At 43.6% G+C, this 16,031-nt stretch overlaps 1 protein-coding gene across 3 annotated transcripts in view; it reads right to left on the bottom strand.

The window, feature by feature from the left end:
- The window catches only part of LOC135921842 (KICSTOR complex protein SZT2-like), a 259,666-nt gene that overhangs the window by 227,341 nt on the left and 16,294 nt on the right, over window positions 1-16,031 (bottom strand). For 2 of the 3 annotated variants that reach the window (XM_065456219.1, XM_065456216.1), the window contains exons 8-15: window positions 15,053-15,279; window positions 14,624-14,763; window positions 12,084-12,232; window positions 9,706-9,796; window positions 6,985-7,164; window positions 3,613-3,759; window positions 1,333-1,407; window positions 420-620 (exon numbers count right to left, since the gene is read on the bottom strand). In XM_065456219.1, the coding sequence (XP_065312291.1) occupies window positions 420-620; window positions 1,333-1,407; window positions 3,613-3,759; window positions 6,985-7,164; window positions 9,706-9,796; window positions 12,084-12,232; window positions 14,624-14,763; window positions 15,053-15,279 (1,210 nt within the window). The remainder of the gene's footprint in view (window positions 1-419; window positions 621-1,332; window positions 1,408-3,612; window positions 3,760-6,984; window positions 7,165-9,705; window positions 9,797-12,083; window positions 12,233-14,623; window positions 14,764-15,052; window positions 15,280-16,031) is intronic. The other variant, XM_065456218.1, reaches the window with a different exon arrangement.

The raw sequence follows: 16,031 nt of genomic DNA on the forward strand, positions 1-16,031 counted from the left end.
TAGGATATTATGAAGGTATATTTGTGTTCGATGCAACTTCATTACAATGTTCTTCGAGTATATTACATTTGTCTGCTTGAGATGCTCTAACAGATGCAGCTTACAGAACTGCAATATCCGTTTTTTATGCATAATTGGATTTGTAAACTTCAGGCCATCTTTTCCTTTTTCAGCTTACTGATTTTCGGCAATATTTGTGAAAAGTATGAGGTCCTAAATCAAAATTCTGCTTCCTAGCATCCCCAGAATTCCACTTGTTCTCACAAATGCAGCAAAACTTCACTGAAAAAGGTCAGGCGGTTGTCTCATAAAAGCATTTCTGTGTTTTACGTGTGGTATATCCATGGGGAAACTGAAAATGGAATTGGCCTCGAGCAAAAGCTTCCTCTCGAGTGGCATTTGAGGGAGACCACCCTCACCCGAGGAAGGTGACATAAGAATGGCCGTCGGCCAGCACGAAGCTGGAACGGTCTCGGAGCAGGGCCAACAGGCGGTGCAGGGCCTGGCGGCACTGGACAGAGTCGTAGCGGCCACTGCTGTTTGGCTGCTGCAGGTGCTTGGGCAGCGGCAGGTCGTGCTCCAGGAGCATGCCCACCCGGTGCATATGCATCCAGCGCTGCCTGCACAGAAGCAACCATCGAAATTTTCGAACAGGCAGCACCAATCAGTGATGGGTGCTGCTGTGAACAGATCACAGGCACTGTTCGTCGTTAAAGATAACTTACTGCGATTTGACAGACACGGCGTCAAGTGTTTTCAGAAGCTAAAAGAAGGAACAAGAACCAAAGAGTGGCATGTTTTTTGCATTTGCACATAACGACAGAAATCGAGGGGGTTGATTTCTTGTTCAGTAATGACCGCATGAAGCAGACAGACAATGAAGGTAACAAAGGCATAGGGGAACTTTTTTTTATATATACTGAAATGTATATTTACAAGAAAAAAAATTAACTGAAGGTGGCAGAAAAAACAACCTGCTACCAGTGGAAGCCAAACCCTAAAACTCTGCATGACGCATGCAATGCTCCATAATTTGAGCTGGGGCCAACATCTTTTACCCCAACCAACTTTCTTCATCACCATATGAGAGTCTAGTTTGGTATTGTAGAAGGTTAACTTAATTTAATTGACTAATGCAGCTCAGACTATTTTTCTCTTTAGCGTCCCATTAAATTCAAGGCTTTAGTAGTGACATAACACTAACACTGATCTAACTACATAGTCACAAAGAAAAGAAAGAAAGCTCCCGAATTAACACTCAAAACAACAGTCGTCATAGCTGGTTTCAAATAAACTGCTAGGAGGTGAACAGATGCCAGTCCAGGAACCCACCAGATGCTGATGTCCAACATGCACACTGGCTTCCAGAAGGCCACAAAAGGTGCGTACGCGCTGTTGTTCTTCACACTGCAAACCAAAAAAAAAAAAACCAGTCCCATCACTTCTTTGCAGCCACCGTAGAAATGCGAAAGGTAAGACGGCCAGTTTGCAACTATTTCTGTAGGACCTGTTGCAACTAAATTGACATAAATTAATTAATTCACTCCAAAACAACCAATAAGTCAGGCAGCCTATCCAAATGCTTCCCTGAAAAACATTCAAATGCGACAGCAGGGTGGTGCTGTATCGTTACTATGACAACTGTGATAGTAGCTGTATAGAATGTCTACACTACACCTCGTGCACAGGCCGAGTTGACCCGCAGTACTTGAAATAAACAAACACATACAAAGCAAAATGCTATCACGAGGGCACACCCTAAGAAGTGTGAGAGCAGTGCAGGACATTAGTAAAGTGTCCAGAATTAATGAGATTATCTAACTCTCCTTAAAGGGCTCCACAGGCATCCTTTTAGAAACCATGTAAGCATTTCCAGTGAATTTCACGCTATACAGCCATGCATGTTGGCCACAAGAAATTGTACTGCGCCAAATGAAGGGCTGGCATATTGGCAAAAAAGTTAATGTGCCCATTTTATCTCCAAAAAGGATAATCACCACTATTGTCCAGACTTGCATACAATGAATTACATGTGATTAATTACTTGCAATCAATTTCATGTAGTCTTGTAATCAATGTTTCAAGTTCTGTAATTGATATATTACATTTTTACTCGGTAACACTCATTGTCATTCTATTACTTTTTTTTTCAGCAATTAATTGCACGTAACCAGTCACTTTATTTATGAGACAAGCTGTAACGCGTGACGCAGCTTTGAGCACTTGAATTTGGTGGGAACTACTACAGAACACCCACAACTGTAAGATGCAGCAGCCTCACAGATACGCATGTTGAGACAGGCAAACCCTACGCTCAGTACTTGTTTTCTTATCGTAAAGACAGGCCACATGGCCTGTATGGTCGACGCTGCATTCACGACATGCGGAATGTCAGAACAATCGTGTTCAGTGAGCTCAGACTTCCCTTTTTCCTTCCCTCTTCCCTTCGTCATCTTTTAGTTTCCGAACTGTTAATTTCCCTGTTCGGTGTTAGTACGCTGCAATACTGCTCATCTTTCCAAGCACACACATTGAGCGAGCTTTCAATGTTGCTGCTAATGCCCTCACAATGGAACATGAAAAGATGACAAAAAAATTTTCAAACATCACTGTTATTGAAGATGAACAACACGCAAAGGGCTGCAGAGGGGGCACTGAAAAAGCCAGGCCAGTTTGTTCTGTTTGCTGTACTTGTGCCGGGTTAATAAATTTGGGAGCAAAGTAATGTAAAAGTAACAATTTCCTCTTATCAATTGCTGAATTGCTTTTGCGAGGCAGTAATTGTCGTGGGGCAGTAATTGGTCACTGTAATGAATTGTATTTTGAATTGTATGAAGTAATTGTAATCAGTTAGTTTTTGTGACATGTACAAGCCTGCTACTGTCTGTATTAATGTGAAAGAATTCCACTTTTCTGCCAGATACACTAGGTATTAAACAGCATTCATGTGCAGTAGAACCTTGTCACATTTCTGGCCATTACGAAGGGAAGTGGAGCAAGCACTTCAACGTTTATGGTGCTGCCCGACCACATAGGTAACACCGATGTGCAAATAATTTGATGCATATGGTTCGTTCTATTTGGCTTCCTAAGACCTCAGCGCATACCAATGGACTAACTGTACAATCGTTGGCCAGCATCACAGAACAATCTTAGGGTAAATTTTAATTTGGCCACAGAGGTGTAGACATGATCACTTGGACACACTTCAGCTTGTGGGATGGCACCAGCAAATGATGCCCCTTCAATCATGCTTTGGAAACTTCTCTGCATGCTCGGTTGAACATGTTCCATTTTTCAGCACAGTATCTCTGAGGCACTTTTTACATTTAGGCGAGCTAGCATTTTGCACACAAGAGCTATAAATGCCTTTTGTTTGAAGAGTTGCATCATCTCTTCCTTTGCTGCCAAGAATGTGGCCCACAGTAACCGGCACGCATCTCACGTACACTTGCGAGAATGGGGCGAAGGTCGCAGCTGGCAAGGCAGAGTTTGGACACAGCACAAGAATTCAAACTACACTATGCGTACCAAAACTTTTACGAAATGCCTTGAACCTTACATGGGGGACAGAGAATACCAGGTGAACAGGTAAGATGACTCGTCACTCACTTGGAGGAGAGGACCGGATGGCCTGAAGAGTTAGGAGGCATCACAAACACAGGGACACCATTGCGGAAACTTTCAGGCACCGAGTAGTACACGGGGTTCTGGTTGAAAGAGTGCAGGTGTACCAGGAGCTGGTCTGTACTCGAGATGCTGCAGGAACACAAAAGCTATATAGTGTGTTTGTCACTTGATACTTTTTTTTTCTCAGCGACTTTTTTTTATTATTTTTTCCCCCCCAAACAAACCACAAGAAGCAGCTCTTATGGCCACTGGACACTTTGCATATGACTATGGGTGTCACTGGACCCTATAGTGAGGCTTCTGTACGTTTGTTTAAAGAGCCTCAGCCAATCAAAAATTTTTTAACATCTTATGAACTGAATAATTTTTTATACAAGAAAAACATTTCAACTGCATTTCATATTGACACTTAATGATACTTCATATGGATGAGAAACATAACCTGCCACCATAAATGAAAAATTATTACTTTGGGCAAGGAATGGAATCAAAGAGGTGACATTTAATGGGCAAGTGACTTGTGTAAAGCACATCAAATAGAGACTGGAACTATGGCTAATGTTGTTCAGTTTGCCCAAAATGGCACCAAATGAGTGACATAACTTTAAGGCTTAAAACACTTATAGTCATTTTTTGCGCCCCACATCAAAATCAAATCAAGTTAAATTTGGGGCTTTGACATCCTAAAACAACATACAGGCTATGTATGAGAGATGCCTGTGGTGATGAGTGCCAGATTATTTTCAGCCGTAGGTATGCATGGTCACTCACGAGTACACTTTCACTTCCCACTCGTATCACAGGCATGACATGGACTACCTAAGTGAGTGACAAAGGACGATTGAATGCATGAGTGAATGCAAGTATAAAGGGAAATGAGTGCCGATTAACGTGAATTCGAATGAAAGTCAGTGACGGTGATCTTCAGTGGACGTGAGAGTGAGCGTGAGTGACTGTTGGCCAGTGTGAGTAGACACGAGTATGTATGTGGGTGAGTGTCGGTGAGTGAATACAAGTACAAATATGTGTGGGTGCCTGTAAGTGTGAATGGTAGTGACAATGAATGCGAGTCAGTGCAGCAGACTTCCATTAATTTGACTCTGGATAATTCCAATTGTTCAGTTAATTCATTCCCGACTGAAGGTGCCAGCCAGTGCCCATGCATTTCTATGGGCCCAAACTTTCGTTATTATGATCCTAAAATTGGCCTTCAACAGATAATTCGAACTTGGCCATCCCTTTACTGGCGGCATCTGTCTCAGAAGAGCTTGAGGGACAGTGAATGCGTTGAAAGCAATGTCATCACCCATTGAAATCACCTATTTTCGACCTGTCCCAGCAAGATTTCCAGGCAATAGTAGTAGTTCGCAATGCATGATATAGGTATTTACTCGATTATAGTGTGCTGTTTTTTTTCTATTTCTTTAAGAAAATTGAGCCGCAAACCGCATTCGCGACGCTTGCATGTTTTGCCGCATAACATGGCTGCATTACGGCGAAGCTGACTTTAGGGAACCGGCTACCACTGTGCTACACATACTAGACCCTTGGCCATTTTTCTTGCTAAAAAATCGGGTTCATGTTAAATTTCTCCTTTCTTAAGGAACTTCAATGCTATCTCTATGTTAAAAATTAAATTATGGGGTTTTACATGCCAAAACCACTTTCTGATTATGAGGCACACCGTAGTGGAGGACTCCAGAAATTTCGACCGCCTGGGTCGACCAACGTGCACCTAAACCTAAGTACACGGGTGTTTTCGCATTTCGCCCCCATCGAAATGCGGCAGCCGTGGCCGGGATACGATCCCGCGACTTCGTGCTCAGCAGCCTAACATCATAGCCTCTGAGCAACCATGGCGGGTGCTATCTCTACATTATTTTTCTGCTTTGGACACATAGAGGGTGTGCATTTGATTCAGGGACATGCTAGTATCAGGTAAATACTGCCAAACGAATCAGCAGTGTGTTTTGCCATTTTTCCCATATCTTGTTTAATTCGACGTGCCGGATAACGCAATCAATTTCGCCAGTCCCGACAGGTTCGAATTAATGAAATTAGACTGTATTGGTGGAGTATGATTGGGCGCAAGTTTGTATGTGAGTATTTGACGAGAGTGAGGGCACATGAGTGCAAGCAAGTGCATAGCTTGTGAATATATTGGTGAGTATTTCCTTATTCTGTCAATCTGTAATTTCAACCAGCTGGAGTTGTTTAACATATGTCTAAATAGAAGCGCACAAGTATTTTTTTCATTCCATCCCTATCAGAATGTGGCTATTGCATATAAGAATCACACCCACAACCTTGTGTGGGGCAGAACACCATAGGACCATTCTTTACCAAGTGAAAAAGATTTTTTTCAACTGTCATAGATTCAACTGAGAAATCTGAATGCGTTGGTGGATGCGCAAAGTTGTGTTTCTCATTTTATTTCATCCATAAAAACAATTTTCTGATCAAATGGCTGGGCTTGCACTTTCAGTGAAAACCAGCTCACACACAATGTTGGACATTTGTAGGTTCAAATAATTCTAACATATACTTTAGTTAGGCATTTAACAGCTCATTTAAATTTTGTTTCATAGCCTTAACAATAGGTCAGTAAAAAAAGAAAACTGAACCCTCTGATTTCGGCTCCACCTTCCTGTGCCAAAATTGCATCTTATTTAAAGTGTGAAATAAAATTTCTTTCAGAGATAAGGTCAACTCATTTACTTCCCAAAACAAGCACTACAAAAATCAGACGTGTGCCACTGTCTCAAGGCACACTTTGGAACTGGCTTTTACCAAAAATGTGAGCCTTACCATTTGATCGAAAATTTTTTTATGGATAAAATAAAGCGGGAAATGCAATTTGGCGTGGCCACCAACACATTCAAACTTCTTTCAGTCAAATCTGTGACGGTCAAAGGAACAATGGTTCGTCTACTGAGCCCACACAGTGGTTTTGCGCCCATGTGGGCACAGGTATAAGCCCTTTCACTGCGTACAACACAGGGACCTGCACGAATTCTGGTTTTGTCCACTGACACATAGCCAGTCAAATTTGGTGGACAAGAAAGATAAGCCAAGCACCACAAGTGTTCTAGAACAGAAGCCAGCAGATTTTTAACACTATTCTCATGCACGTAATCACAATTTTACCAGTTTGCCATACATACATATATGACTGTCAGTCTTGAAGCACTATGCAATTTTTTTTTAAATCTCAAAATGTAAAGAAATTTCCATACAGTACATGAAACCAACTCGAAAACACGCTTTTTTACGGCTTAGTAGACTGCATGCTTGCTGCTGCTATGGTGCGTGCAAAACCATCTATAAGAAAAGGCTGCAAAAGGCAGTGCTCACTTTTTAAGCGCGTTCCAGTACTGCTGGGCCACCATGAGGCGGAAGGGGCTGCGGGTCTTGTTGGGCTTGAAGTATTCGCATGTGACGTCGTGCAGGAAGTCATAGCTGGCCTCCACGCACACCTCGAACTTGCAGCCCGCCCGCTGCTTAGGCTGTGAGCCACTCCCCGACGAATCTCGACTGCAGACGTTGACACCAGCCACTCTCAACTCTCACTAACTATTTTTACCGACACATTGCATGCACGAACGTGTTCTCAATATACTTGCAATGTAAAGTGTTATTGGAGATTGGTCACTTGTAATAAGTTACATGTTTTTCACTATCTTATAAATATTTGCTCCCTTCTTTCACACACAGTGAAAATAGTAACTGACTACCCTATCGAGTATTTAATAAGCAGTCACCTTATCTGGCAAACTGACTGACTGGTTGATTGATTCATTAATTGACTGATATGCTTGAACATCCAAACAACACACAGGCTACGAGACACAGCACAGTTAGGGGCCACAAGCTCATTCTATCCAGTAGTGCTATCTTTTCCCAATTATAAGCCGCACCTTTGTATGAGCCACAGCCCCACACTTTCTGTGAGTCTCTAAGAAAAACATTGGTATATAAGTTGCACCAGTATATAGGATGCACCTATTTTAATTCGGTCTGCATAATAATATGAAGCACACAAGTTCAGTCATCATGAAATGCCGTACTTACCCATTGCGGGGCACTAAATTTCCAAACACGAAATTTTTACGAGCTGCCTATTCTAGCTTAAAAAAGAAAACCTAGACCCACACTCCTTTTAGGCACAGAAAACACACATTTATTGCACTTCACTCAAATGAATCAAAGGTCTTAACCTCCGATGCGCTATCAAGAACTTCAGCCGCTTCAGCCAGCCAGGTAACCATCGTCTGCCCCTGAATAACTTTTACACAATGTTGTAAGCACCACGCTGGCATTGCCTCTGCGGCGTCACGTGCTCTGGACGAACACGAGAAGGATCACAACGCACCTGAAGCAGCCCGAACATGTGCATATAAAAGTGAAACAGCAACTGGAAGCTGGAAGCGCAGCTACTTCTCGTACGGGCAACTGATGATGATGTGGTGGGACTAAGTGGCGATTTTTGTAACAGGTGCATTTCGGGTGCCACAACGTATGAGTAATAATCTGTGGCACTCTTTACTTGTTTATTGCTGCAGTTCGATGGGTTTAACCTTTTCATTAGGAAAAATTAAACTAACAGTAAATTAGTACGCATGATCTTTTGTCGCGGAGGCACCTATATTAACCGAGGCCACACTGGCGGCCTTCACTGCCGCTGCCGCGCTACCTACACAGCGAGACCCAGGAGCTAACATCTGCAGCAACGTTTCGCTGCACTTTTAGTACAAGATTTGATCTTTTCACAATGCTGCCATGCACATTTTTTTGGACACATAAAAACAAACGCATGTAGGCCTACTAGTCGCACCAGCACACATGGCTTTACACATGTACAAGTCGCACAGTTGTACAAAACGCACTGGCAAAAATTTAAGACAAAATTGAGGAATATATAATTCTTTAATTTATAACCAAAACATGGTACAAGAGCATTCTCGCACTCAGCCTCCATCGATATGTGGCCGTCATGGCTGGGATTCAAACTTAGGACTTTGTGCTCGGCATTGGAACATTATGGACACTAAGTCACTATGGCAAATAAGCAGGCAAATTATGAAACACACATGATAACTTTGAGCAGATTAATTTGATATCAACCATTGCTGCCAGGGAGGTATCTTCTTTGCGTCTCTGCAAGAAGGGTCCAGCTAGGAAGATCTGTGCATGAGGACGTCTAGACGCAGGCTCAACCAGCTTTTGAGCTTTTTTTGTGGCACTGGCCTTAAGGAAAAACCAACCAATAATAATGCAGTTGTCCATATAAGTGACCATTCCATTTTAATAATTTTCATTTACTGAGATTCTACCGTGTATGTTAAGTGTGCTTCATGCTTAAAAAGTGGCTACAGAGCAATTGCACATCCCAATTCCATGTAATTATGCATAACAGTTACTGTGATCAGTTATTTCCTGTTCAGATGTCAATGTAGACTGATGGTACATTTACTTTGAGACCTGCACCATCTTTGACAACGAGACAATAGCCACAAGAAATCACACTCTTGAATTATTACTTGTAAGAGGTGTAATAACGTCTAGCTTGCATTTCTTTGTCCACAACAAAACATTGAGAGCACCTTCAGTAGTTTGTCTGATGTCTTTGCAAGGAAATATCTGAGCAACATTTCAACAACAACGGAACACTTCAAGGACTCTGAAGGGATCTCGCAAATAGCAGGCAGCATCTTCAATTCTGTTCATGTATGGAATGACATATTTCAGACAGACAGGAAGCTGCACCCATAACAGTATAGCAAGCACACCAATAGTAACTATGCCAATGGGTTTAACACACGAATAACTAGGTACTTAGACTCCCACTGTGCAAAATACAAATGTAAAGCAAGATGCAAAAAAATAAAAGGTTGTTACTTGTAACAATAAAAACCAACATGGAATCATGGCAGCATTTAAAATGGCATTATCATTGCCAACAAATTCTCAATTGTATTATCGAAGAGAGCACTCAAATGTTACTGGATTAAAGATAATTGTAAATGATCTTCAACAGAAAATGCTTAAAGAAAATTCACAAATTTCACAACTTACTTCTTGCTTGAGGACTGCCATGGTACCATGACAACATACTCGATGTTCACATCGAACTTCCACGGAAGCACCAGCTTGATTTCCAGTTCTCCTAAACAAAAGTTACAGAAAAAGAAAAAGGTTCCTGCAAACTGCTGTTGATTTATGCCCTGCAATGCAATTTACCACAAAAAGGCAATCGGAATAAAACAAAATGTCATCAGGTACTGTTATGGCTCTTCATTTGACATACTGTTATCGCTATTCATTTGACTGCACTTGCTGGACCAGTTCTTGGCCTATCAGCAATAGCTTGCTAATTTAGTACTACTACTACTACTACTATTACTGCTACTGTCATTGTTGTTGAAAAACCAAGGAATTGGAGCCATCAGTTTGAAAGAAGTCACACAGATACCATCTGAGCTTTATGAGCCAGGTGAAATGATGGCACAGTGCTTTTTGATCTGTGATGTGACGACAAAAGCATTTCACATATACAATCGACTTCCATTAATTCAACCCTAAAGGGACTGACGAAATTGACTTAATTATCTGGCAGGCAAAATTAGGCAAGATGCAGAAAAAACAACAATGCACACTACCAATTCATTTCACAGTATTTCCCTATTACAACACACCACCAAATCAAGTGCACACCCACTTTTTTTGTGTTCATAGTAGAAAACTAATGTAGAAATGACACATAACTCCTAAACAAAAGCATAACTCTAACGCGCACCCGATTTTCTGGCAAGGAAAACGGACAAGGGGTGAACATATGCTGCGCAACAGTGGCCGGTTTTTTAAAGTCAGCTTCGCTGCAATGTGCTGGTGTTATGCGGTAAAGTACACAAACGCCGTGAAGGCTGTTTTGGCATCGTGTCCGATTACACCGTACAAGCAATTTTCGCCCCAATTGTCTAAAAAAAAGCACGTGTTAGAAACAGAAAAATATCGTTATCAGACATTGTAAGCGAGGGTTATTCTTTGAAAATCTTCCTAGAGACAGCCAAAGAAAGGCATTTTCAACGAGAGACGACGTGTGTTTAATGCATTCGCTATCCCATAATCTCTTCCAAGGCAGATGCTGCCCCTAAAGGGGGTCGCTATCGGGGTCACCACAGAGGTCATGCATGTGTGTGCCGACTGGTCAAGTTCAGATTATCTGGTGGAGGCCAATTTTAGGATCGAAATAACGACACTTTGGGCCCATAGAAATGCATGGGCACCAGCCAGGACTTTCGGCCAGAATCAAGTTAACCGAAAAGTGAAACATACCCTATTTGAATTACCAGATGTTTACTGCACATAGTTTTTGGAATCACCAACATAGGCAGTGCATCTGCATATGCTACAAGCACATTAGCTCCCCACCACACTTACACAACACAAGTTCGCATGTTATCATGCAACATGTATGCTATCATATGTTGCACTAAAAACACTCGTGCGTGTGAAATTGCAGTGAAATTGAGGAGACCTGCCATTTGTTTGCTGAAGTTCTGCAGTTAGGAAAGTCATGTCTAATACAATCAAACCTTGTTTTAACAAAGTCACATCTATATAAAATATATCATATAAAAGTTTGCAATATGGTATATATGAAATAGACGCAAGCATGATGCCCCTGGCGAGTCAGCAAAGATTGGCGGTCCATCAGGTAGCTTTCTGCACCAATACAGAGCACGTAAACAATGCTACATTACAAACATACACTTTGCGCTGACGTTAATATGCAGCTGTGCAATTGGCATGATTACACAAGATCAGTACACTGGCTCCTTGGCTGTGGGCAAGCCAAGCTAAGCCATTCACCAGAACTCACAAATGTGTCTAGAATAAGTCCAGAAGGATAGACATTTAGGCCAGTCAGCATTTCAATAAAAAAGAAGGTTAAACTAGCGTGTAACACGTGGAACAGAATGAAAGACATGAAGAACACAAGCACTTTTCTTTTTTAGAGAATAAATCTATCAAGTTACTCTTGATACGCATTTGTCTACCTGGCGTTTTTGCTGCCAAGATACATATTGTAGTTATTTTTGCTAGCAAACAAATGTTTGCTTTGCTGTAACCGACATTTCCTCGGATTTTGCATTTCTAGTTTCATTATAAGCAGCAGAATCGGCTTTGAAATAAAGCATCAGTAAACGATTTATATTTACTTCATTATATCCAAAAATTTGTTACATCAAGGCTCTTTATACCAAGGTTCAACTGCACACACACTCCAACTGCCCGCTGATTTTCGGAAAGGCCACCATTCCCTTTTACTCAGAATTTCTACTTTCTACCAGCACAGGAAAACAGCTGGAAAATGCCTCCACATGTGACTGCATGGTAGTGTGGTCATTCTCAGGTATAGATCACATGTGGATGCTGTAACGTCAACTGACCTTTGGCCGTAGAAATGCTCCGCAGGGCGTAGCCTTCACGAAGCTTGCAGGAGAGGACACTTGACAACGACGTGTTGAGGCTGCCATCTGAGTTCTTCTTGCGCAGCTGCGGCATACAACCTTGGTTCGGCTCAAATGCCGTGTTGCCCCTGCAAGGAACCATGGCAAATCGAGACAACGGCACTCAATCAAGGCAGAAGCAAGCAAGCAAGCCAGCGAGTGAGCGGGCAAGTGAGTGAGTGAGTGAGTGAGCTGGCAGGCAGGCGGGCGGGCGAACGAGTGAGTGAGTGAGCTTGAGTGAGCTCGAAAGCTCGCAAGAGATTGAGCGAGCAAGTGCGAAAGCGAGTGAGCAGCCAAGTACACGAGTTTGCATGAAAGCGTTTTGTTAATGCAATGGTTCATTCATTTCACAGATTCACAAGTGTGAGCAAATTACAGCGAGAATGAGTGAGTCACTGAGTCGACCAGCAGGTGAGTGTTTTGTTACACTTTACAGATAGGCCCCACAGAACAAACTTGTTCAGCCACATGTCAACACAAGTGTTCAAAGCACAAATAAGAGGCTGTAGACTGCATCAGATGGCCAAATGAGTTGTCGAAGTTTAGTGGAGTGCTGATGACTGAGTTTTAATCCTCTTACATCCCTTCGTGCAACAGCACATAAGTGTTGTTCACAGAACATTAAGCATTGAATTTCTAAAGTCAATGCCTTGGATATAAAAAAAACTAACAGCTAATGCCATGTTTCACACCACATAAGAGCAGCTGTGCTGAGGCTATAAAACAACAATAAGCACAACAATATTGAACATTTGTCAACAGCAGGCAATGCGCAGAAAACTACCTCGTGGGCACGGGACTCGCCTGCTCGGCCGAAAAATTCGAACTGCTGCTATATAGACCAGTCAGAAAGGGGCGCCTACCTAAATGCTACACACCCCTGGAAAAGCAAAAGATCCAATTAACGGCATCAAATGGCCTACCCATCCCGATAGTAGAGAAAATCCGGGTACTAGAAATGATGATAGAGCATAAGGGTGGCAATGGCGAAGCACTTCGCAAGATAACGACAAATACCACCAGCACGATGCAGCTCATTCGACGCATCACCAACAAACACGTGGGCATGCACGAAGGAAGCGTCATCCGACTCATACAAGCCTTCGTCATTTCTCAGATAAGGTACACAGCAGCGTTTCACAACTGGACGGTTGCGGAAAAAAACAAGCTCAACGCGCTCATACGCAAGGCATACAAATGTGCGTTGGGACTTGCGCCTGGAGTTAGCACCACCAAGCTCTTAGAACTAGGCCTACACAATACGCTCGAAGAACTCGTGGAGGCGCAACAAGTGTCCCAACTTCAACGCCTATCCAAGACCCGCCCGGGCAGACACGTACTTGAAAATCTCGGTATCACATACCACTCGCAACACGGCGTCAAAGTAGACATTCCAAGACCCATACGCGAGCAACTATACGTACCCCCATTGCCTCGCAACATGCACCCCCAACACCACACGGGGAAGCGTAAAGCCAGGACACAACAAATGAACAAAAGTTACTCTAACGACAAGGAGGCGGTCTTCACCGACGCAGCCCGCTATCGAGACAGGAAGAGTTTCGTGGCGGCAGTTACTAGCCACCGAGGCAACCACCTCACGAGTGTCACCGTGAACACGGCACATGCCGAAGCGGCAGAGGAAGCGGCCATAGCACTGGCCCTCACACAAACCAAAGCTACATACGTGATCTGTGACTCGCAAATGGCAATTCGCAATTTTGCAAATGGGCACATCTCGCAAGAGGCGTATCAGATACTCCAGCGACATCCCATACACCAGGGAGAGGCCGACGTTGATAACCGAAGGCATTTGCTATGGATCCCGGCACACACTGGAATGAGCACCCCCAACGAAGCGGCTCACGGCGTTGCTCGAGGCCTGACTCACCGAGCAGCATCGGAGGAAGAGCCCCTGCGGGGTACTGCAAACGTCTGGGCATGGGAGGATCGTATGACCAGTTTTCACGAAATCACAGCACACTGCCAATTACAAAGACGCATATACCCATTCCCTCATGCTAGGTTAGACAGGACGCAAGCAGTACATTTCAGACAATTACAAGCAGACTCTTACGGAAACCCCAGACTCATGCACGCCATGTATCCAGACATGTACACTACAAACAGATGCACATCGTGTGGCGAGGTCGCCACACTAAATCACATGTTATGGGAGTGTCGGGACCTAAAAAACAAGTCGGGCAGTGCCGACCCCTCCGTCTCTTCCACCGCCAGCCTCCAGTCACGCTGGATGACCGCACTGCTCAGCTCTGACCTGACAGCACAACTCTGGGCCGCCCAGCGAGCCAAGGAAGCCGCTTCGCAGAGTCCGCGGCGGGTGCCCAGACCCACTAAAAGGACGCCGGACTCAAATCTTGTTGATTTGAAATAAAAGTTTACGCTCAACAGCAGCTTTGTAAGTCACCTCCTGACCCAACAACCAATGTCTATTCTTACTAGCCATTGAGCTCACTCACTTGCAAGCCAGCAGCTTGTACTGCATTCCGGCGTCTTTGGCAAGCTCTAGTCGCTGATTGATGAATTCCTCCTGAAAACTCCAGAAGAGCAGTGCCCTGTGGAATATGTTCTCTGTGCCTGTTGACCCTTCGATTTCGTCCTGGAAAATAAAAACTCATCAAGCATGTCTGCAGCCTGACCTAAACACAAAGTTTCACTAATTTGAGTTAGATAATAACAACACCAAAGCACAGTTGTAGAGCGTGCTCAGAAACACCTAATGAAGTTCTTTACACACTGTTATCTTTTATGTGACTGACCCACGAACATAACCCATGACCCCATTCCCAACAGAACACCAAAGAATCCAAGCCACCACAGCGTATTCAAAAGGTGAATGTTAACTGATCTAATTAGCACCAGCGATACAAGAGCAGGACACAACTGACCGGTCCAACCAGGCAACCACTGTTGAGGTAGGCACCGAAAGTCGCGCGTGCAATGAAGCGCATCAGATCGTCGTATGGTACATATCCGAGACTGCTCTGGGCGTGGTAGCCACCGCCGAGATGCAAGAAGGAGCAGGCCACCGTGCCGCCCCGCAGGCTGCCGAGGAGGAGCTCCAGCTGCTGGCTGTTGGGCACGCTGATCACACCATCTGTGATCACCACAATGCCTGCAAAAACAGTCCAATTTTCCATGGGAGCGTTGTGGAAATCCGGATGGTGGAGCCAAATTCAGGTAAGTGAAACGGCATCCACCAGAATGTGGTACAATCAGCTACAATTTTTCGTAGCTTTGTGCTACGTTCTGTGCTCCACCCAAGAGACTCGATGCAGTGCTGTAAAATTATGGGTTGCATCGACCAATCGGAGAAGAGAACCAGAAGAACGGCTCCTCCAGTGTCCACCTCTGATCCCCGTCCGTGTAAAGCCAACTGAACGAAAGCATCATTGAAGGAATAGTAGCGCACAATGAGTGAGCCCTCCTCCCATTTTTTGGAACACGCAGCCGGCACACGTTAATGGAGGGCTGACACAAGCCGCAGCACTCAGTGCATTGCACAAAGTTAGTGAGATGGAGTGCTGTGCATGCCAGGCCCCTTTTTAGCAGTCCAGTTCTGTATTCTCAGTCGACCACTTCAGGTTTCACTGCCTAGTCTGCCATGAGTAAAGATTCACTCGTAAACCATGGCTGAAGGGTCAAAAGTAATAGATAACTTATTTAGCATGGCCCCTGCAATGAAATTTTGTCCTGTGCTAGCTAGCACTTCACACTATTTATTTCACTTGAAGCCCTTTCATTAGGAGCACGCAATTACCAAATAGTAGATTTCAATTTGAGTATTGATTGACTAAGAAAGTAAAAGCTGAATATCGAATAGAAAACGGTTCAATTCCATTAGTTCAACTCCAGCTAATTTGACTT

Source organism: Dermacentor albipictus, chromosome 9, assembly GCF_038994185.2.
Source record: "Dermacentor albipictus isolate Rhodes 1998 colony chromosome 9, USDA_Dalb.pri_finalv2, whole genome shotgun sequence".
NCBI lineage: Eukaryota > Metazoa > Arthropoda > Arachnida > Ixodida > Ixodidae > Dermacentor > Dermacentor albipictus.